The 21,543-nt window shown below is 47.3% G+C and overlaps 1 protein-coding gene across 2 annotated transcripts in view; it reads left to right on the top strand.

Moving 5' to 3' along the window:
• Nucleotides 1-5,303: 5,303 nt before the first annotated feature.
• LOC119253253 (zinc finger protein 345-like) overlaps nucleotides 5,304-21,543 on the top strand; it is a 61,023-nt gene continuing 44,783 nt past the window's right edge. The window contains exons 1-4 of one of the 2 annotated variants that reach the window (XM_054698286.1): nucleotides 5,304-5,351; nucleotides 6,679-6,812; nucleotides 12,380-12,506; nucleotides 13,573-13,668. In XM_054698286.1, coding sequence (XP_054554261.1) covers nucleotides 6,798-6,812; nucleotides 12,380-12,506; nucleotides 13,573-13,668 — 238 coding nt within the window. In that variant the 5' untranslated portion in view covers nucleotides 5,304-5,351; nucleotides 6,679-6,797. The remainder of the gene's footprint in view (nucleotides 5,352-6,678; nucleotides 6,813-12,379; nucleotides 12,507-13,572; nucleotides 13,669-21,543) is intronic. The other variant, XM_054698287.1, reaches the window with a different exon arrangement.

Consider the following 21,543-nt stretch of genomic DNA (forward strand, 5'->3'; position numbering starts at 1 on the left):
GCTGCGCTCAACCACCTGCGCCACCAGGGGAGGCCCTGCTTTAGGTTCTTGACCTTGTATCTCCTTTCCAGTTTTTCTATTCTTATCCTCCATCATGTGGCAAGACTTTAATAAGAAGTCAAATCTTAGGCATCATCTCCAAATTCATACTGGCAAGAAACCTTAAAAATGTGAAGAATATGGGAAAGCCTTTAACCAGAAATTAAAACTTACTCAACATCAGAGAATTCATATGGGAGTGAAATATTAAAAATGTGAAGAATGTGTGGCAATGTCTTTAAGCAGAAGTCAAATCCCTCTATACATCAGAGAATGCACACTGGGGAGACATCTACAAATGTGAAGCGATGAGTGGTTTGTATTAATAGATATTTTGAAATCAGCATATTTTCATAGTAGAATGAAACTTTCAAGAAGTTTCATTGAACTTTGAAGAAAATGAGAAAGTAATTTATAATAACATCTAAATACACATTTAAATACACATTAAAAAAAAGCAGTACAGAAATAAGTGAGTAACTTCTCAGATGTGACTATTTCATAATATCTCTATGGAGCACAAAACAACATTAACATGTATTACTATAAATGTTCAATACGATGGTTTGGGGACAGTTATAATTATTTTCTCCATACTTTTCATCAATCCTAACTTGAGATATTATCAAGTGATGACTGTGATGGAGGACAAGAATAGAAAGACTGGAGAGGAGGTGCCCAAGACCAGAACCTGAGGTCGCAGGGAATAAAAGGACCATTAACCCAGCTGTAGAGGTCGTGATCCTCAGGCGCCAGTGCCTTGTCACAAGGCATAAGGCCCAAGCAGGATCAGATGGTCTAGGGAGTGGAGCACAGGCCTGAGGGTGAAGATATGGAGATTGGGTCCATCCTGGAACCCGTGGCCCCTTTCTCAGTTTGCCAAGTTACCCAACATCAGCAACAAACAGTGCCCCTCCCAAAAAGAAAAGGATTGTACCTGTGCAGTCTCTGGAGAAGTCCTGGCCTTGCGGAGAGCGGCCCTTGAGGAGAGTGGCCTCCGCTGAGGGAGGTCAGTGAAGGTAGGTCCTGGCAGATACAGGTCACGGCAGGCAGGAGGCTGCTGCCCCGCAGAGGAGAGAGTTGGTGAACAGAGGCACCTGCATAGTCACAGGTGGGCAGACGGACGGCTGCTCCGGGCCAGTGCAGAAACCACACTGATGTAGTCTTCTGTTTGCACCATGTGGGTTGCTCCCTGGCCGGCCAGGGATCTAACTCATGCTGTAGAGGCTGTGCTTAACCCCTTGTGCCACCAGGGAGGCCCCAGGGCATAGAATTCTGTAGGTGCACATTAGCTAAGTAATGAATCTCTATGTTCACCACCAACTGTGGGGTCCAGGAATCAGAAGAACAAGAATGCATCTTAAATGCCTGCATCTTGATTTTGACCAAAGAGCATACACTGGTATCTGAATATTTAGACAATATGTGAACTTTTTTTTTTTAAAGAGGCATGTATTTTTATTTATTTATTTGTTTTATTTGTTTGTTTATACATGCACTGGGTACAGTCAGAAGCGTGGGAGGGTGAGAGAATTCACCAGAGCCAGAGTGGGGAGCAGAGCAGGCAGAAGGATCGAAGTACACTGCTGAGGGGAGCAGCGGGCGGCAGGAGAGGTCTGCGCACCATGTGGAACCCACCAGGCCGGGGAGCAGCGGGGATCGAACCGTCACCACAGAGGCCGCGGGGAGTTTCGCAACCCAGCACTCAACCGCTGTGCCACCGGGGAGGCCCACAATATGTGAACTTTTAATATATGTTTTAATAGAGATGACTTTTTAAAAGATTTATTTATGCATACAGAGCTGGGGTACAGGCCAGAAATGTTGGGGGTGAGAGGATTCATCAGAGACAGTGGGGAACAGAACAGGCAGATGGACCAAAGTACACTGCTAAGGGGAGCAGCGGGCAAGTCAGAAGAGGTCTGCTGCACCATGTGGGTTGCTCTCTGGCTGATCGGGGATAGAACTCGTCCTGCAGAGGCTGCGGATTGCTTCATAGTGTGGTGCTTAACCCCTTGTGCCACCAGGGAGGCCCTAAAGCTGAATTTTAAAAAATTCATTTAATTATTCATACAAGAACTGATGGAGGACAGGAATAGAAAAAAAATGAACAGGAGGAGCCACAAGACCAGAAACCTGGCTCACTCGAGGAGGGGGAGGTAGAAGGGATTAGCACAGCCACTGACACAGCTATAGGAACCAAGATCCTCAGGCACAACAGCTAGATTACAAAGCACAAGACCCATGCTGGTATCAGGCTGTAGGGAGAGTCTAAAGCACAGACCTAAAGGTAAAGATACAGAGATTGAGCCTGTGGAACCACGCTTAGCTGAGGTTTCGCCATTTTGTATATCCTCCACCTTGCTATGTTAGTCCTTGTCCAGCCGCATTCCGGAGATAGTTTCAGCAGTCACAACCCTCACTCCACTTGGTGACGAAAAAGCAGACCACCCCAGCCGCCAATGAGGGCAGTCCTGTCCATACATGGGACAGCATCTCTAACCGTCCAATCAGTTTGAAACTGTAACCGCGCGCGCCAAAATTCCTTTGTAGTAGCCAATGAATAATTGCCAGCTTCTTTCAAAGTTCCCGCCACTCGCGACCCTATAAGATATCCCAGCTTCCTCTGTTCGGGGCTCTCGACCTCTGCTGTTGCATCGGTGCGTGTCGAGGGCCCGGTCTCGAGCCCGTATTAAACTCCTTTGTGCCCTTGCATCGGTTGTCTGTGTCCTTGGGGGCTGCACTGGTCGACGTGGGCACAACAGAGCCCACTGTGGAATCTCCGTCCCTTTCAGATTCTGCAGAGTTGTCCAAAATCAGCTACTAACCAATGCTCACAAGGGGGGGGCCTCTCCCAAACAGAAGACTACATCAGTGCAGTCTCTGTGTTAGGGGGAAAAGGATGTCCTAAAGCAAATTCCATATAGGCTTTGTGGACTCCATCCCCACCCCAGGTCAAAGCCAAAGACACTGGGAACTCCAAATCCCATCACCACCAAAGGGAAGGTGGCTGGGACCTGAGGTGGGGTTAAGCAGCCAGGTGGATACAAAAGGCAGACACGTGGGCTTTGGGGATCCCCCATTTTGGCTCTCCACCAGCTCGCAGCGTCCGGCCAGCTCTGAGAGTGACTTTGGGTTTCCAGGTCGTCGGATCGGGTAGGACGCATTAAAGACTTTATTTCCCTATTTTCTCCCTGAGTTGTACATTTTCCTTATTTCCTTTTCTCTTGTAAATAAACCTTTTATTAACCTTTTTGCGTGTGTCTGTAGTAGAGTATTCATAAGTCCCTTTAAAGCGCGCGGGTGAGGACCCACAGCCAGGAACCCGTTTAATATCGGGGTTGCTCTATAACATCTGCACTGGCTCAGGGCTGCACTCCGTCTGCCCACCTGAGACTATGCAGGTGCCTCTTTTCACCAACTCTCTCCTCTGCAGGGCAGCAGCCTCCTGCCTACCGGTGCCCTGTACCTGCTGGGCTTGTCTTCACTGACCCCCTCAGCAGAGGCTGCTCCCTCAGGGACCCTGCCTGGGGGCATGCAGGCCTCTCAGCAAACCTGCCCTCTCTCGGGCAGCTCTTCCTGCCCGCTGGTGTCTATGCAAGTGTCCTTTATTCTTCTGTCCCTTTCACTAATAAACCTGCCATTTAAATATAACCAATGTCTCTGTCTTGTGGAGAAACGCGCCTGGGAAACTCGCTACTGTTGTGCCCAAGGTTAGCAGACTCGGCGAGCATAGCCTCCAAGAACCCAAAGACAGCTGATGCAAACACAAAAGGGAGTTTATTTCAGACTCGAGTCCGGGTTCACGGCACCTACCAACGCAGTGGCAGATCCCGAGGACCCCGAACAAAGGAAGCAGGGGGTCTTTTAATAAGGTTAAATTATGCTGGCAGTTACTCATTGGCTACAAGGATGCGTTCTCCAACTTTGCCTGGCTATCATTCTAAGCTGACTGGCCAGGCCAAGATGCAGCTCCAACCTGCAGCTCCAATTACAGCAAGTTCGCCCTCATTGGTGACCAGAGAGTAAGGGTGGAGTGAGGGTCCAAACTATCTCTGGAATGCAGTCTTTTCCCGGGACAGCAAGACCTGCAAGACCTGAAATTCTACAATGGCAGTTACACACAAAATGACAAAGCAATGGCTAAGAATACTTATGCTTGATTCCACAGCTACATGTCACTGAAACGGGAGCTCTGGGGACACCTTTCCCAGGGTGACCCCAAGGAACCCGCACCCCAAACTGACTGACTCCAACAACAACAACAACAACAACAAGAACAGAATGGGGGTATAGGTCCAAAGCTGGGCAGGGGATTGAGAGGATTCTCAGGAGACAGGGTGGGGAGCAGATGTACTGGCATCCAGGGCTGAGGGGGGCAGTGGGGGAGACGGGGCAGATCAGCTCTGCCCTCTGGGTCAGCTCCCCGGCCAGGATGGAACTCAGGCCGCAGAGGCTGGCAAGAGGGTGCTAGCACAGACACTTCAACCAGTTCACCCGCGGTGTGTCCTTGTTCAGCTCCTTTTCAACTCAGCCCTGAACCAGTTCTCCACCAGCCATTTTCAGGGGCCCCGCCCACCGTCCATTCTCCCTGACCCTCTGCTCATCCTGTCAGGGGGAAAGGCTGTCCTGAGCTAATCCCATACAGGCTTGGTGGACTCCACCCCACTCCAGACCGAAGCCATCAAGACACGGGAAAGACAAATCCCATCACCACCAAAGGGAGGGTGGCTGGGACCTGAGGGCGGAGCTAAGCAGCCGGGTTTGGTATAAAGCCAGACGCTGGGTCTCTCCCGGCCTCACTGCTCTTGGGCCTCCGCCAGCTCTCCGTGCCCCTGGGACTCCAGCTCCGCAGGCCGGGTAGGACGCATTTAAGACCTTATCTCCCTCTTTGCTCCCTGACTGTCCATTTCCTCATGTCCCCTTCCCTGTGGATAGCCTTTTGTCAATAGCTTATGCATGTCTCAGTGCAGCATTACTACGTCCCCGCTAAGCGCCGGGCGAGGACCCACACTCAGGCAGCCCGCTCACAGCGGCGGCTGCCACGTAACACTTCCACCTCCCGGCTGCGAACCGTTGCCCCTCAGACGTCCCGGAAGCGGCGCATAGGATTGTGGGAAATGTAGTCTCCTGAGCCTGCGCGTTTCCCGCCAAGGGCTCTGGGTGGGGGGGGGCGCTTCTGGGTTCTGCGCAGGCGCGACCCCTTCCTTCGCCCCGTCAGGGCGTCCGGATCTTCCACGCGCTGCGGCGTCACGGTTGTGCGCGGCCGTTGTCTCGAGGCCGGCTGGCGGGGAGCTGAGGCGGCGCGCGGGGTGGGGAGACGGGGAGGGTTTGGGGGGCGCCCTACGTGCGGGGTGGGAGCGTCGAGTGAGGCCTGAGGGCGGGCGCGGGGGAGACCTCCTGGACGCGGGGCGCCCCGCCGGGCTCTGAGGGGGACGCCGGGCGGGGAGTGTGTCGTGGGGCTTTAGATTCCTCGCCGCGTGGATCGTTAGGAACGCGGGGTGCGGGCCACAGGGTCGCTGAGCTCTTGCTGTGACGACCCCCCAGATTTGCGGCCCCTCAGCTGTTGGATGTGGGTGTTCTGCTTTTGGGGCCTTTCCCGTCGCCGACGCGGTGTGCCGGGGCACGGAGGCCGAGGGGAGCCGCGGCCTGGCTGAGGCTGGTTGGGGAGAACGTCGCGGCCTTTCTGGGGGCTTCCCGGCGCGGCGCAGGGCCGGGTCCCCGGACGGACGCTGCCCCGGGGTCTTCCCTGGGGGGTGGGGACGGGGTCCTGCAAGGCTGGAGCCTGGGGAAGCGCGTTTCCACCTGTGCGCAGGGGCAACACCCCAGGACAGATCTACTCGCTGTGTGTGTGGGGGGGGGGGCGGGCAGGCGGGGTTCCACAGAAACGATGGCGGGGAGGCGGGCTCTCCCGCCCACCTCTGGGAGTCTCCTAGCAAAATAGTGCATTAGGTACATTTTTTTTTTTTTAAGATTTATTTATTTAGTATACAAGAGCTGTGGTACAGGCCAAAGGGGTGTGTGTGCGGGGCGTGGGGGCTGGTGAGAGGACTCACCAGAGACAGAGTGGGGAGCAGAACGGGTGGACCCACTGAAACACACTGCTGAGGGGAGCAGCGGGGAGACAGGAGAGGTCTGCTGCGCCATATGGGTAGCTCCTGGCCGGGGTCGAACTGGTGCTGCAGAGGCTGGGCACTGCTTCGTAGTGTGGTGCTTAACCCCTTGCGCCACCAGGGAGGCCCAGCTTTGAAACTTTTGTTCTTTGTGTGAACAATGAATCAGTAGAAAGTATTGGTTTTCATTGTTCACAGCCTCTGCAGTGCGGGGTTGGATTCCCGATCTGCCAGGGAGAAACCCACATGGAGCAGCAGAACTCTCCTGTCTCACCCGCTGCTCCCCTCAGCAATGTCTTAGGTCTGTCTGTCTGTTCTGTTCCCCGCTCTGACTCTGGTGAATTCTCTCACTCTCCTGCGCCTCTAACTGTACCCCAGTGCTTATATGCATAAATAAATTAAAAAAAAAAGTTACAGTAAATTGTAAACCCATTCTACCAGTTATGGACTGTGGGTCCTTTCGTGCCCCTTCTAAAGTGTGAACACTGCTGTCACACGTAGTGACTCTCTGGTCTCTCCCATGCAGTGTAGGGCGCTCTGGACAGGAGACTCCAGGAGCAGCAGCCTTAGTTCTCTCCTGTGGGACTCCATCCCCTCTCCAGCTCCAGCCCCACAGCCCTCAGGCATCTGTGAGAGCAGCAGACAATGAAGAAATCTCTGGTGAGTGATGTGTTTGCTTTAGCTTGTGGTACATTGGCTTTATGCACTTTTTGAGAGTTCATCAACTGAAATGTAAAAGTAGAAACATGTAAAGTTTTCTCCAAGCACCCCTGCATCAACAAGACAGGTGTCATGTAGATCCTGGCAAATCACATGTCCAACATTTGTGGAGATTGGGCTCTGCCCTGAGGCCATGTCAGATAGTGAGACACTTGTCCCCTGATGAGAAGGGACCCCTGGGGGGCACTGTGCTGGGTGTCCTGGGGCCTGAGCTCTTGTAGAGCAGAGTCTGAACCTGGGTCTCCTTTGACGTAGCTGATGGTGTGGCCTGTGGCTCTTCACCCCGCTGGACAGAAACACTTCCCAGCTCTGCGCTGCTCAGGTGTGGGGTGAGGGAGGAGGAGGAGGATGGGCCTGAGGACCCAAGTGCAGGTGGGGGTGAAGGAGCCACGTGTCATTTGAAAAGGACAACTGAATTTTTTTTTTTTTTTTTATAAATAGTATGTTTTTTTTTTTTTAATAGAGGCATGTTTTATTTATTTATTTATTTATTCATTTGTTTGTTTTTTTTGTTTATACATGCACTGGGTACAGTCAGAAGCGCGGGAGGGTGAGAGAATTCACCAGCGCCAGAGCGGGGAGCAGAGCAGGCAGAAGGACCGAAGTACACTGCTGAGGGAAGCAGCGGGCGGCAGGAGAGGTCTGCGCACCATGTGGGACCCTCCTCCGGTGGCTGGGGAGCAGCCGGGGATCGAACCGGGGCTGCAGAGGCTGCTGGCAGCTTCGCAACCCAGCGCTCAACCGCTGCGCCACCAGGGAGGCCCAGGACAACTGAATTTTTAAGGCTTCTGTGCAGTTGCTGAAATCCTATCCTGTGTCCCAGGCCGCTCTCGGAGACTTTCATGCAGGCGTCAGTCTTGGCACGTGTGACGTTGAGTCCAATGAGGCGTCCTTACATACCTGCCCCTGCTCTTCTCTCAGGGGGTCTGCAAACCCCAGGTGCCCAGCAGGCTGTTCTTTGCATTTTACCTTGGTGTAGTCTGAATACATTTCTAGTGAAGCTCACCTGTACCCTAAGATGTTCTCAAGTGCAGTTACATTTCTCTAGCCTTGGCCTTATCCAATTTTCCTGCCGTATTTGACAATACTATGTATGACCTTGGGAAAATTTCAGTTACTTTTTAATTGTCTTAAACCTTCTTGTACTTGTTTGCATGTTTACTTCTTTTACTTATTTTTGGCCTCCTCAGTCTGTCTTCACATGTGTGGCACTGAAAGCCTTCTGCTGAAATAGTGGTCAATTTTCTTGTATATTCCAAATGGGCTTTTCCCTATCCTTTTTTTCCCCTGGCCCCACCCTGGCCCATCCCCCTCTGCCCCTTCCCTTCTTCCCGAGGGTGGTAACCTTTGTCTTCTTTTTGCCTCCTTCAATTTTTATGACTACAGTATTTTGCCTGTAAATGTATTTTGGCTATTTATTTGTTCTTTAAAGATTTATTTATTTATGCACACAAGAACTGGGGTACAGGCCAGAGGTGTGGGGGTAAGAGGATTCACCAGAGACAGAGTGGGGAGCAGAACAGGCAGACTGACTGAAATCCACTGCTGAGGGGAGCAGTGGGGAGACAGGAGAGGTCTGCGGTGCCCTGTGGGTTGCTCCCTGGCCAGGGATCAAACTGGTGCTTCAGTGACTGGGGATGGCTTCATAGGTTGCGTCTTAACCCCTTGCGCCACCAGGGAGGCCCTATTTTGGGTGTTTATGTTCCATAGTTGAGTGAAGCCATCTAATATATGTGTCTTTACTTTTGACTTATTTTACTCCAGGTAATCATGACCCGGTCCACCGATTTTGTCCTCAGGGCCACCCCTTGCTCTTCCCTCCCGGGCCTGCAGTGCTCCCCTGTGTGTGCTCCACCCTTCCCGTCCCTGCCTCTGTTAAAGGGATGTAGGTTGGGCCATGAGTGGGCAGTTGGGAACAGAGCTGCTCTGCTAATGGTTGTAGATAAATCTTTTTGTATTTGAGATTTCACTTTTCAATATATAACTTACAGAAGTATTGCTGATTATGTGGAATTTCCATTTTTATTTCCTTAAGAAACCTCTGCACCGTTTTCCACAGGGACTGTCCAACTCTCATGGCCACCAGCCGTGGGTGAGAGCTCCTTTTTCTCTGCGCCCTCTCCGGCGTTGTTCATTCCATTCTTTTTTATTTGGGCCATTCTTGGGTGAGGTGGCATCTCAGTGTGGTTTTAATTGACACTTTTCTTACAGTAAGTTAAGATGAAAATTCCTATGTCTGTAGGACGTCAGAATTTCCTCTTTAGAGGACTGTTTATGTAGTTCCTTTGCCAATTTTTAATTGGGTCATTGTTGGTTTCTCAGATTGTTTGGAAATGAACCCCTTGTGAGATGTGTGGCCTGCAGATTTTTTTTCTATTCTGTAGACTGCCTTTCTGCTTTTGTGCTGGTTTCTTTTGAGGTACAAAAGCTTTTAGGTTTGGTGTTGTCCCATGAGCTGATTTCTGCTTTTGTTTCCCTTGGTGTTGGGGTTGTGTTCCCTGGTACAGTTTGTAGCACCCACCCATCCTGTCACATGTCCCTTATTTTCTGTCAGTAATTCATGGCTAGGGCTCTTATGTCCAAACATCGAATCCATTTGGAATTCATTTTGCGTATCGAGTTTGGAATGGGTCTTGGTTCTTATTTTTGCAAGAGGCTCTCCATGTTTCCCAGCACCATTTATTTTTCTGAAGCTGTATTTATGTACTTATTTATGCATAGAAGAACTGGGCTGTGACCAGACATGAAGGGGTTGAGAGGGCTCACCAGAGACAGTGGGGAGCAGAACTGGCAGATCTACTGAAATATGCCGCTGAGGGGAGAAATTGGGGAGACAGGAGAGGTCAGCTGTGCTACATGATCTGCTCCCTGCCATGGGGTAGTGCTCATATTTCTTAGTGTTAACCCCTAGGCCACAAGGGAGGCCCCCTCCCAGCACCATTTGTTTAAGAAGCTGTCTTGTTTCCATTGTGTGACTTCAGCTGCTCTGTCAGAGATGAGCTGTGTTGGTATGATTTGCTCTCTGGGTTTTCAGTTGTCTTCTGGTTGTGTTTCAGGCCAATACTGTTTTGGTTACTATTGTGTTTAATATATTTTGAAGTCAGGAAGTGTGATACTTATATTTTCTTCTTTTTTCTCAAGATATTTTAGCTATTTGGGACCTTCTTTGAGTTCATATAACTGTGGTAATTGTTCTGTTTCCTGACAAAAAGAAGTCCTTGTTATTTGAGTAAGTATTGCATTCAATTTGTAAATTGCTCTGGGCAATAAGGTAATTTATGATGTTAATTCTTCCTACCTAGGTGCACAGGACATCTTTCTATTTCTCTGTCTTTGATTTCCTTTAATAGATTATTATAATTTTATGTCCCTGGTGGCGTAGCAGGTTGACCTCAGAGCTATGAAGCAACCTGCAGCACTGGTTCGATTCCTGGGCGGCCAGGGAGCTACCCATATGGCACAGCAGACCTCTCCTGTCACGCTTGCTGCTCTCCTCAGCAGTGTATTTTGGTTGTCTGCCTGTTCTGCTCCCCGCTCTGTCTCTGGTGAATCCGCTCACCCTCCCATGCCTCTGGCCTGTACCCCAGTTCTTGTATAAATAAATAAAATCCTTAAAAAAATAGTCTTATAATTTTCAGGGGTCACGTCCTTTACCTCCTTCTTTAACTTTAATGAAATAATGAGTTATTTCAGTCTTTTTGGTGTGAATGTCAATGGAAATGCCAGTCATTTCACACACATTCTCAGCATAACTTGTTTATACTTCCAGAAAAAGAAACAAAAAATTTTATCATATTCAACCCTTATAAAACTATGAAATGGTTCAATATATTATGTAACATTTTTTTTGAGAAGTTACTCTCAAACATGGTAGTTCTTATTACAATGGGTTCCATGTTGTATGTTTGTCTACACTGTGGATATGAAATATGCAGAAAGTATCACCAAAGCTTGGTTTCCTTCATACTGTTTGAAATAATCTTGAATTCGTTGACATGACTACATTCATCAATTTTGTGTCTATGTGGTCCCCATGTTTATTACTTGAAAAGGTCACGTTATATACTGTGTCCTGTGTCTTTCTCTTTTTTAACTAGTTTCCATTCTTATCGGCTGCACAACCTGCTGTGTCCATTGTTTAGGGTCCTCTCTGATCCATTTTAGCTCAGATCTGCAGGGAAAACCCAGGTCTCTAATTTTGCGGATGTTTGAGGAAATGTTCATTGTAAAAGATAAAATGTATTATTAAGCTTGGAGAGTACTATCTGGTTCATGTATGAATCTAATAAAAGCTGCAGGAATGGCGTCTAGGACACTAAATGTTCAAATATGATTATCATTGCTTTGCTTATTATTCTATCATAACCTACAATTTCCTGCCAGTCTTTCACCTCAGTTTCTACTATGATTTTTCTCCATTGTCCTGTGTCCTTGCTGTACAAATGTTGCCTTTGGGTCAGATTTGACATCACTGAAATTATAACGTCCAAAGTGTTTTCGTGGATGTATGTGATCCTCTGTGCTTGGTGGGTGCATTGCACTCTTAGGGTGTAAACATGGAACTTACTGCATAAAGACATTCTCCCTCAGAACCATGTCTCTTTTTTTCTTTAAAGATTGATTTACTTATGCAAATAAGAACCTGGGTACAGGGCCTCCCCGGTGGCGCAGCGGTTGAGCACTGGTTTGCGAAGCTGCCCGCGCCTTCTGCAACGCTGGTTCGATCCCCGGCCACCGGGCGAGGGTCCCACATGGTGCACAGACCTCTCCTGCCGCCCGCTGCTCCCCTCAGCAGTGTACTTCGTCAGTCTGCCTGCTCTGCTCTGCTGTGCTCTCCGCTCTGGCTCTGGTGAATTCTCTCACTCTCCCGCGCTTCTGACTGTACCCAGTGCTTGTATAAATAAATAAAATTTTAAAAAAATCTAAAAAAAAATAAAAGAAAGAAAGAACCCGGGTACAGGCCAGAGGGGCGGGGGTTGAGAGCATTCACCAGAGACAGAGTAGGGAGCAGAACAGGCAGACTGACTGAAATAAACCGCTTAGGGAAGCAGCGGGCAAGTCAGGATCCTCTGGCTGGGGATCAAACTACCACTGTGATGCCTGCAGATGGCTTCACAGGCTGTGCACAATCCTTTGCACCACCAGGGAGGCCCTCTTCTTTTTTTTAAGATTTAATTTATTTACACATACAAGAGCTGGTGTATGCGCCAGAGGTGTGTGGGCCAAGGGGCTGAGAGGACTCTCCAGAGACAGGGTGGGGGCTGAATGGGTGGATCTTCTGAAATCCACTGCTGAGGGGAGTAGCAGGTGAGACAGGAGAGGTCTGCTGCACCCTGTGGGTAGCTCCCTGGCTGGGTGTGCAACTCATGCTCAGTGGCTGCCATAGCTTCATAGTGCTGAGACTGAGCCCTTTGTGCCACCATGGGGCCCCTTTTAACTCTCTTTACCTCTTGTCCAATTTAGAGCTCTGCTAGTGGCCCCATAGTAACTGTGTATTTTGATTTCAGGAACCCTTGACTTTCAGAGATGTGGCCATAGAATTCTCGGAGGAGGAGCAGGACTGCCTGGACCCGGCACAGTGGAAATTGTACCGGGACGTGATGTTCGAGACCTACAGGAACCTGGCGTCCTTGGGTGAGGAGAATATCCCTCCAGATTTCCTCATCTGCCCTCACCGTTTCCTGTTATGTGTGGGCGTGCTCCTGGGATGTCCAGATTTGTAGGCTACATTTACATCCCTGCTTTTAAGAAAAACAGTGTGGGTTTGTTGGAAAGAAAGTCTCATGCTGTTTGATCATGACTTAAACTTCTGTTCTCTTAGGGTGATCTGCAGCCTGCTCTCTCTCAGTGCTCATTCAAGAAATTCAGTGCCTTAAGGGTATTGCTTCCACCTAAGACCCCAGTTTCCACACTTTCTAGGACTCAGGTCTAGAAATGGTTCTCAGGATATGAAAATTTAAATGATTTTTATTAGGGGCCTCCCTGGTGGCACCGCCAGTTGAGTGCCACTCTATGGAGCTGTTCGCAGCCTCTGCAGCACTGGTTTGGTTCCCAGCTGGCCAGGGAGATTCCCACATGGCGCTGCAGACCCCTCCTGTCTCACCTGCTGCTGCCCTCAGCAGTGTGTTTCGCCAGTTGTGTGCTCTGCTCCCTACTCTGTCTCTGGTGAATCCTCTCACCCTCCCGCGCATCTGGCCTGTACCCTGGTTCTTGCATAAAAAGAAATCTTTAAAAGTAAATAAATAAAATTGGGCCTCCCCAGTGGCGCAGCGGTTGAGCGCTGGGTTGCGAAGCTGCCCGCAGCCTCTATAGCTCCGGTTCGATCCCCGGCTGCTCCCCAGATACCGGAAGAGGGTCCCACATGGTGTGCAGACCTCTCCTGCCGCCCGCTGCTCCCCTCAGCAGTGTACTGTGGTCCTTCTGCCTGCTCTGCTCCCCGCTCTGGCTCTGGTGAATTCTCTCACCCTCCCGCGCTTCTGACTATACCCAGTGCTTGTATAAATAAATAAAAATAAATCTTTAAAAAAAAAAAGTAAATAAAATAAATGAATGGATGATTTATAGTAAAGGTGCTGTCAGAAAAAGTATTTTCGGTGTCCTTCTCTAGAACCTTCTATATTGTCCTCTCTATTGAGTACAAGACTGCATTGGGAATTTGAGAATCTTTAGGTCATCTCATATCACCTGTCCTAATAAATAGGTCTTGCTGTGTCTAAGCCCGACCTGGTTGTCTTGTTGGAGCAAAGGATGGAGCCCTGGGATGTGAAGAGAAGTGCAGGTCCCGTCCTCCTCCCAGGTAGGTGGAATGAATCTGGCAGAGGCCGCAGCTGGGAGGTGCAGTGGTCAACAGGCCAGCATCCTAAATGTCTGGGAAGCTCTGTTTCAGGGGTTGCAGACATGCTCCTCTTTTGTCTTGGAGTCTTAGTCTTGCTCTCCCTGGGGGCGTCTCCTCTCTGACACTTGAGTCCTCTGCCTTTCCTTCTCACTAACTTGAACTGAGGGTTTGTCCATTTTGTTGCTCTTTCAAAATCCAGACTTAATCTTTTAATAAGAAGCTCCTACTTTTTGGGCATGAGGTTACATTTGTGTATTTCTTATTAATTTTTTTTATATTTAAAGAACAGATTTAGTAGGAAAAGGGACAGAAGAATATAGGACACTTGCATAGACACAAGCAGGCAGGACGAACTGCCCCAAAAACACAGCTTTGCTGAGAGAGGCCTGCATGTTTGCAGGCGGGCGGCCTTGAGGAGAGTGGCCTCCGCTGAGGGAGGTCAGTAAGAAACCCCAGCAGGTACAGGTCACGCAGGCAGGAGGCTGCTGCCCAGCAGAGGGAAAGAGTTGGTGAAAAGAAGCACCTGCACAGTCATGGGTGGGCAGACAGAATGCTGCTTTCTTAACAATTTTTTTTTTTTAATAGAGGCATGTTTATTTATTTATTTATTTGTTTTTTGTTTTGTTTATACAAGCACTGGGTACAGTCAGAAGCACGGGAGGGTGAGAGAATTCACCAGAGCCAGAGCGGGGAGCACAGCAGGCAGAAGGACCGAAGCACACTGCTGAGGGGAGCAGCGGGCGGCAGGAGAGGTCTGCGCGCCACGTGGGACCCTCCTCCGGTGGCCGGGGAGCAGCCGGGGATCGAACCGGCACTGCAGAGGCCTCCGCCAGCTTCGCAACCCAGCGCTCAACTGCTGCGCCACTGAGGAGGCCCCTTCTTAACAATTTTTAAGTGTCCTCCTGTTTTCTTTCTTTTTTTTGGTAAACTTTTTAAAAAAATTTTTTTAAACTTTTTTTTTTTTTTTTAAGATTGATTTATTTATACAAGCACTGGGGTACAGGCCAGAGGCGCGATCGGGTGAGAGAATTCACCAGAGCAGGGAGCAGAACAGGCAGAAGGACCAAAGCACGCGGCTGAGGGGAGCAGCAGGCAAGTCATGAGAGGTCTGCTGCGCCATGTGAGAATCTCCCTGGACGGCCAGGAATTGAACCCGTGCTGCAGAGGCTGCGGACAGCTTCATAGTGCTGCACTCAATGCTCTGCCCTCAACCCACTGTGCCACCAGGGAGGCCCTGAGTGTCCTCCTTTCTGTCAATATGGAGTTTAAATGGTTCTTTTTCTGATTCCTTGAGGTGTGAAGTTATAAGATCCCTCTTATTGCTAGTATAATTGTTTTTTTTTTTAATATTTTATATAATTCTTACATCATTATTCATTTTTGCACAATGTATGCATTTTCATTTTAGTTATATTCCCCATACAATTGCACCCCCCCCCCCTTATTTTGACCCTAATCCTTCCTCCTCCCCCCCCCCCCCCGCAGTGTGTCTCTGGTCGATAGTTACTTGTTGGTTTTGATTTTCACTTTGTATTAATTAGTCTTTTTCCTGGTCCCTTATTTAGGTTTTCTAAATTCCTGCTATGGGAGAGACCATCTGGTATTTTTCTTTTTCTTTCTGACTTACTTCGCTGAGCATGATCCCTTCTTGCTCCATCCATGTTGCTGCAAACTGCATGTGTTTACCTTTTGAATGCTGAGTAATATTCCACGGTGTATATGTACCACATCTTCTTGATCCAGGCATCTATTTTTGGGCATTTGGGTTGTTTCCATAGCTTAGCTATTGTAAATAGTGCTGCTATAAACATAGGGGTGCAGGTGCCCTTTGGAATTAATGTTTCTGTGTCCTTTGGGTAAATACCTAGGAATGGAATTGCTGGATCATATGGAAGCTCTATGTTTAGTAGATCAAGAAATCTCTACACAGCTCTCCATAGTGGTTGGACCAGTTTGCACTCCCACCAGCAGTGCAGGAGAGTTCCTTTTTCTCCATATCCTCGCCAACATTTGTTGTTGCTAGTTTTTTTAATATGTGCCATTCTCACTGGTGTGAGATGGTATCTCATGGTAGTTTTGATTTGCATTTCCCTGATGACAAGTGATGTTGAACATTTTTTCATATGCCTGTTGGCCATTTGCATTTCCTCTTCAGAGGAGTTTCTTTTTAGCTCTTCTGCCCATTTTTTGACTGGATTATTTTCTTAGTTTTTGTTGAGTCTCATCAGCTCTTTGTAGATTTTTGTGATCAGCCCTTTATCATTAGTGTTATGTGCAAAAATTTTCTCCTAGTCTGTGGGCTTTCTCTTTGTTTTGGTTATTGTCTCTTGCTGTGCAGAAGCTCTTTAATTTGATGCAGTCCCAGCTTTTTATCTTTGCCTTCACTATCACTGCTTTGGCCGATGCGTCTGTAAAGATGTCTTTGAGGTGCACATCATGTAATGTTTCGCCTATATTTCTTTCTATATATTTTACAGTTTCAGGTGTTATGTCTAGGTCTTTAATCCATTTTGAGTTGGTTTTTGTGCATGGTGTTAGGTAGTAGTCAAGCTTCATTCTTTTGCATGTAGCGACCCAGTTTTCCCAGCATCATTTATTGTACAAACTTTCTTTGCTCCAAACTTTGTTTGCTCCTTTGTCAAAGATTAGTTGACCATAAATCTGTGGGTTTGTTTCTGGATTTTCTGTTCGGTTCCATTGGTCTGTGTGTCTATTCTTGTTCCAGTACCATGCAGTTTTTTTTTTTTTTTTAATAGAGGCATGTTTATTTATTTATTTATTTATTTATTTATTTATTTATTTGTCTGTCTGTTTGTTTTTGTTTACACATGCACTGGGCACAGTCAGAAGCATGGGAGGGTGAGAGAATTCACCAGAGCCAGATCGGGGAGCAGAGCAGGCAGAAGGACCGAAGTGCAGCGGGCGGCAGGAGAGGTCTGCGCGCCATGTGGGACCCTCCTCCGGTGGCCGGGGAGCAGCCGGGGATCAAACCGGTGCCGCAGAGGCAGCGGGCAGCTTCGCAACCCAGCGCTCAACCGCTGCGCCACCGGGGAGGCCCTACCATGCAGTTTTAATGATTATGACTTTGTAGTATAGTTTGAAGTCTGGGAGTGTGATGCCTCCATTCCCTTCTTTTTTTTTTTCAGGAGAGCTTTGGCTATTCGGGGTTTTTGGTGATTCCATATGAATTTCATCAATAACTGTTCTATTTCTTTTTTTTTTTTAATTAAATCTTTTTTTTTAAAGATTTATTTATTTATTTATTTATACAAGCACTGGGTACAGTCAGAAGCGCAGGAGGGTGAGAGAATTCACCAGAGCCAGAGCAGGGAGCAGAGCAGGCAGAAAGACCGAAGTACACTGCTAAGGGGAGCAGCGAGCAGCAGAAGAGGTCTGCGCACCATGCTGGACCCTCCTCCGGTGGCCAGGGAGCAACTTGAGATTAGGTTGTTTCTTTGAGTTCTTTCTTGTTTCTTGATGTTAGCCTCTATTGCTATGTATTTTGCTCTTATTACTGCTTTTGCTGCATCCCATACATTTAGGAAATTGGTGCCCTCCTTGTCATTTGATTCAAAGTATTTTTTAATTTCTTCTTTGATATCCTCATTAGTCCATTGGTCTTCCAGTAGTGTGTGTTTCAATCTCCATGAGGTAGGAGAGTTCCTTGCCTTCTTTTTATGATTTATTTCTGGTTTGATGCCTTCGTGGTCAGAGAAGATGGTTGGTATGATTTCAGTCTTGGTGTACCTGTTGATGTTTGTCTTGTGTCCCAGTATGTGATCGATCCTGGAGAATGATCTGTGTGTGCTTGAGAAAAATGTGTACTCAAATTTTTTTGGGTTTAGTGTTCTATAGATGCCTGTTAAGCCCATGAGCTCTAGATCCTTATTTAGAGCTTTAGTGTCCTTACTTATTTTTTGTCTCATTGATCTATTTATTGTTGACAGTGGTGTGTTGAAATCCTACTACATATGTGTTTTCTCTGATGTCTTTTCAGAGATAATAGTTGTCTGATATATTTTGGTGCTCCTTAATTTGGTGAGTATATGTTAAATGAGTGTTATTTCTTCTTGAAGTGTTGTCCCCTTGATCATAATGTAGTGACCATTGGGGTCTCTTTTTACCTTTTTGAGTTTGAAATCTGTTTTATCTGATAAAGTACAACTGTTTCTGCCTTCTTTTTTGGTCCATTTGCTTGTAGGATTGTTTTCCTTCCTTTTACTTTGAGTCTGTTTTTATCTTTTGTAGTTAAATGTGTTTCCTGGAGACAGTAAAAGGTTGGGTTTGTTTCTTAATCCGGCCTGTGACTCTGTGTCTTTTTATTGAAGAGTTTAGTCCATTTACATTTCGAGTTAATATTGATATGTTAGCGCCTGTATTTGCCATTGTGTTTGTCTTTCCTCTGAGTTTATTTATTCTTTTAATAACTTTTTTTTTGGCCTTGTTTCGCTGTTATTCATCCCTCTGTTGGTTCTGGCTTTAGGACTCCTTGTAGTTTTTTGTGGAGTAGGGGCTTAGTCGTAATGAAATTCCAGTGTTTCTGTGTGTCTGGGAAGGTCCTTATTCTTTCTTCCTAGAGGAAGGAAAGCTTTGCAGGATAGAGTATTCTTGGTTGGCATCTGTTTTCTTGGAGTCTATTGATTATGTCCCTCCACTCTCTCCTTGCCTGTAGTGTTTCTTCGGAGAAGTCTGATGTCAGCCTGATTGTTTTTTCTTTGTATGTTATTTCTTTCTTCCCTCTTGTCAGCTTCATTATTTTTAACTTGTCTTGGATTCTTGGGAGCTTTACTATTATGTTTCTTGCTGTATTTTTCCTTTCATCATGGAAGGTTGGTGTTCTTCTTGCTTCTTGTATGTCTATTTTCAGCTCCTTCTTCATGTTTGGGAAGTTCTCTTCAATTATTTCCTTGAATATTTTCTCTGTTCCTAGGTCTCTCTCCTCTCCTTCTGGGATTCCTATAACTCTTATATTTCCTTTCCTCATGAAGTCAGATAGTTCCTGAAGTCTTTTTTTTTTTTTTAACCTTTTTTTTTTTTTAAAGATTTCTTTATTTATTTATATAAGCACTGGGTACAGTCAGAAGCTCGGGAGGGTGAGAGAATTCACCAGAGCCAGAGCTGGGTGCAGAGCAGGTATAAGGACCGAAGTACACTGCTGAGGGGAGCAGCGGGCGGCAGGCTGCGCGTCATGTGGGACCCTTCTGCAGTGGTCGGGGAGCAGCTGGGGATCGAACTGGCGCTGCAGAGGCTGCAGGCAGCTTCGCAGCCCAGCGCTCAACCGCTGCGCCACGGGGGAGGCCCGTTCCCGAAGTCTTTCTTCAGTCTTTTTTATTCGTACTTCTCTTTCATTTTCTGTTTTGGTTGTTTTTATTTCCGTGTCTTTGAGAGTGCTTATTCGTTCTTCCATTTCCTCTATTCTGTTATCACTGCTTTTCCCAGTGTTCTTTAGCTCTTCTGTTAATCCTTTAATCTCCTGCATTTCCTTAATTTCCCTCTTTAGGGACTCAATTTCATTCTTCTGAGTGTTGTTTTCCTTAATGACTTTCCTCAGTTTTTTCATCTTTGCAATTTTGAATTCTCTTTTGGGAAGGCTCAGAAGTTCTTCCAAGTCACTGTTGTTGCAATCTCGCGGGTGGTTTTCTTTTTGTGGTGTGTCTTTTTCCTGAGGAGTTGCTAGGTTGCATGTAGTTTTTCTTCTCCCTGCTGCCTGTTTTCTAATTAGCGCTATGTGTTGGGACACTGTGTCGCTGGTATTGGCTGGCATCTTTTTGGTGTGCTCTTTCTGGGATTTCCGAAACTGGCAGTCCAATTGAGTCAAATACCGTTATGCCAGAAGTCCAATGAGGCAGTGGTGCTTTGAGTATGTTAATGGTCACTGTCACAGAATATCTCCTCCTTCTGCATTTGTTTAATTCCAAAGGTGTGTCCTGAAGTCCCACAGACTTCCCAGGAGGTGGGGTGGCTGGCTGGATTGCACTCTGGGCTCCAAATCGCTGAATCCCTCTCTGGGCTCCAACTCTCTGCCAGGCAGGACCAGGCTTGTGGGGGCCTTCAGCTCACTTCTGGCTGCACAGGGAGCTTCTCCCGGTTTCAAGCAGTCTTTATTGAAGGATGGTCCCTATTCTAAAATGGCGAGTTGGTGAAGTACTTTCCTGCCCACGCACATTCTGCCCTAGCCGTGGATGCCCGCTCCCCCTCTGGGCTCGGACTGCTGGCCAGAAGGGACCCTGCATGGGGGTTCTTCCCAGCTCACCTCTGGCTGCGTAGGGTGCTTTCTCCCGGTTTCAAACAGTCTTTATTGAAGGGAGGTCCCTGTTCTAAAATGGCGAGTCGGAGACGCACTTTCTTGCTCCCACGCGTTCTGTCCTGGCTGTGGATGCCCGCTCCCCCTCTGGGCTTGGACTCTAGTGTAATTGTTTATGCTTTAATTTATACCTTACTATTTTCTGAATCCCACATGTTTTGGGGGGACTTTGCTTCATTTCAGTGTTTTCACAGTATTTCTTAGTTTTTTGGAATCAAGGAAACATTGTTTTACCTTGCTGTATGTGATTTAGGGAGTAGAATCTCATCTCCTCAGATGTCTGTCACCACCACACACACCACCAGTGCATTGTGGGCTTCTCCATAGATCTTTGAACCCTTCCCACTTTCATATTCACACCCACTCTCCCCCCCTTTTTAGTGCCCTCAATTCTGCAGTCCTGTTTCTAAAGTTGATTTTGTTTGTTTTTCAATAGATTTTTTTAAAAGATTTATTTATTTCCTTATACAAGAGCCAGGGTACAGGCAAGATGCTTGGGAGGGTGAGAGAATTCACCAGAGACAGAGCGGGAAACAGAACAGGCAGACTGACGAAATACACTGCTGAGGGGAGCCGTGGGCGCGATAGGGAGGTCTGCCTCACCATGTGGGTATCTCCCTGGCCGGCCAGGATTGAACCAGCTCTGCAGAGGCTGTGGGCAGCTTCATAGTGCTGCGCTCAACCGCCTGCGCCACCAGGGGAGGCCCTGATTTTGGTTTATATTGTCAGTTTCTTGGCTTTCTTTCTCCAGATTCCAAATAGGAGTGAATTCATCCAGTAAGTCTTTCTCCTTCTGATTCATTTCACTGAGCATCATCCTCCCCCAACATTCCATCCTTCTTGTTGCAAATGGTCAGATGTATCCTTTGTAATGGCTCAGTAGTATTCCATATTGTCTATATACCACATCTTCCTTTTAGAATTATTTTTCACCCCTGTTGGCCAAGTCAAGTTCCTGCATTTATATCATTGTTTTCCTTCCAGTCACAATTGGGGCTTGAACCTCTCCTTGATTTCATGTTTTCCTCTTCTGCATTCAGTTCTGTCTTTGTGTGCTACACACATTCAGGGTCTCATGTCATGTTAGTGCATATGTTATATTACAGTGCTTCCCAATACATGTAGTTTTCTGTTAACGTTCTTGGGGCATTCTTTTCATTCTGTGATGCGGTAGACTCAGATCAATATTATTCTGATATTAGTGTGATCAACACGACTCCATTTTCATGATCAGTTTTCAGAGAATCTAGTTCCATACTTAACATTCCACATAGTGCACTGAAGTCTATGTTGAGTGTCATAGATGGGATTGAATTGGTCTTATTTTTATTTCATTCAGACACATATGCCATTGTAATGTGGACCTTTTATTTATTTACACACAAATTATTACTGAAAGGGAGGCCTTAACTTTACTAAAGAATGAGTCCTGTATTCTCAGCCATTTTCTACATCCTTTCCTCACTGTTGTATTTCTGTGTATATTTTAAAATTTTTTTTAGAGATTTATTTATGCATACAAGAGCTGGGGT

This window comes from Talpa occidentalis, unplaced genomic scaffold, assembly GCF_014898055.3.
Source record: "Talpa occidentalis isolate TD23 unplaced genomic scaffold, MPIMG_talOcc4v2.1 talOcc4.2, whole genome shotgun sequence".
NCBI classification, from domain to species: domain Eukaryota; kingdom Metazoa; phylum Chordata; class Mammalia; order Eulipotyphla; family Talpidae; genus Talpa; species Talpa occidentalis.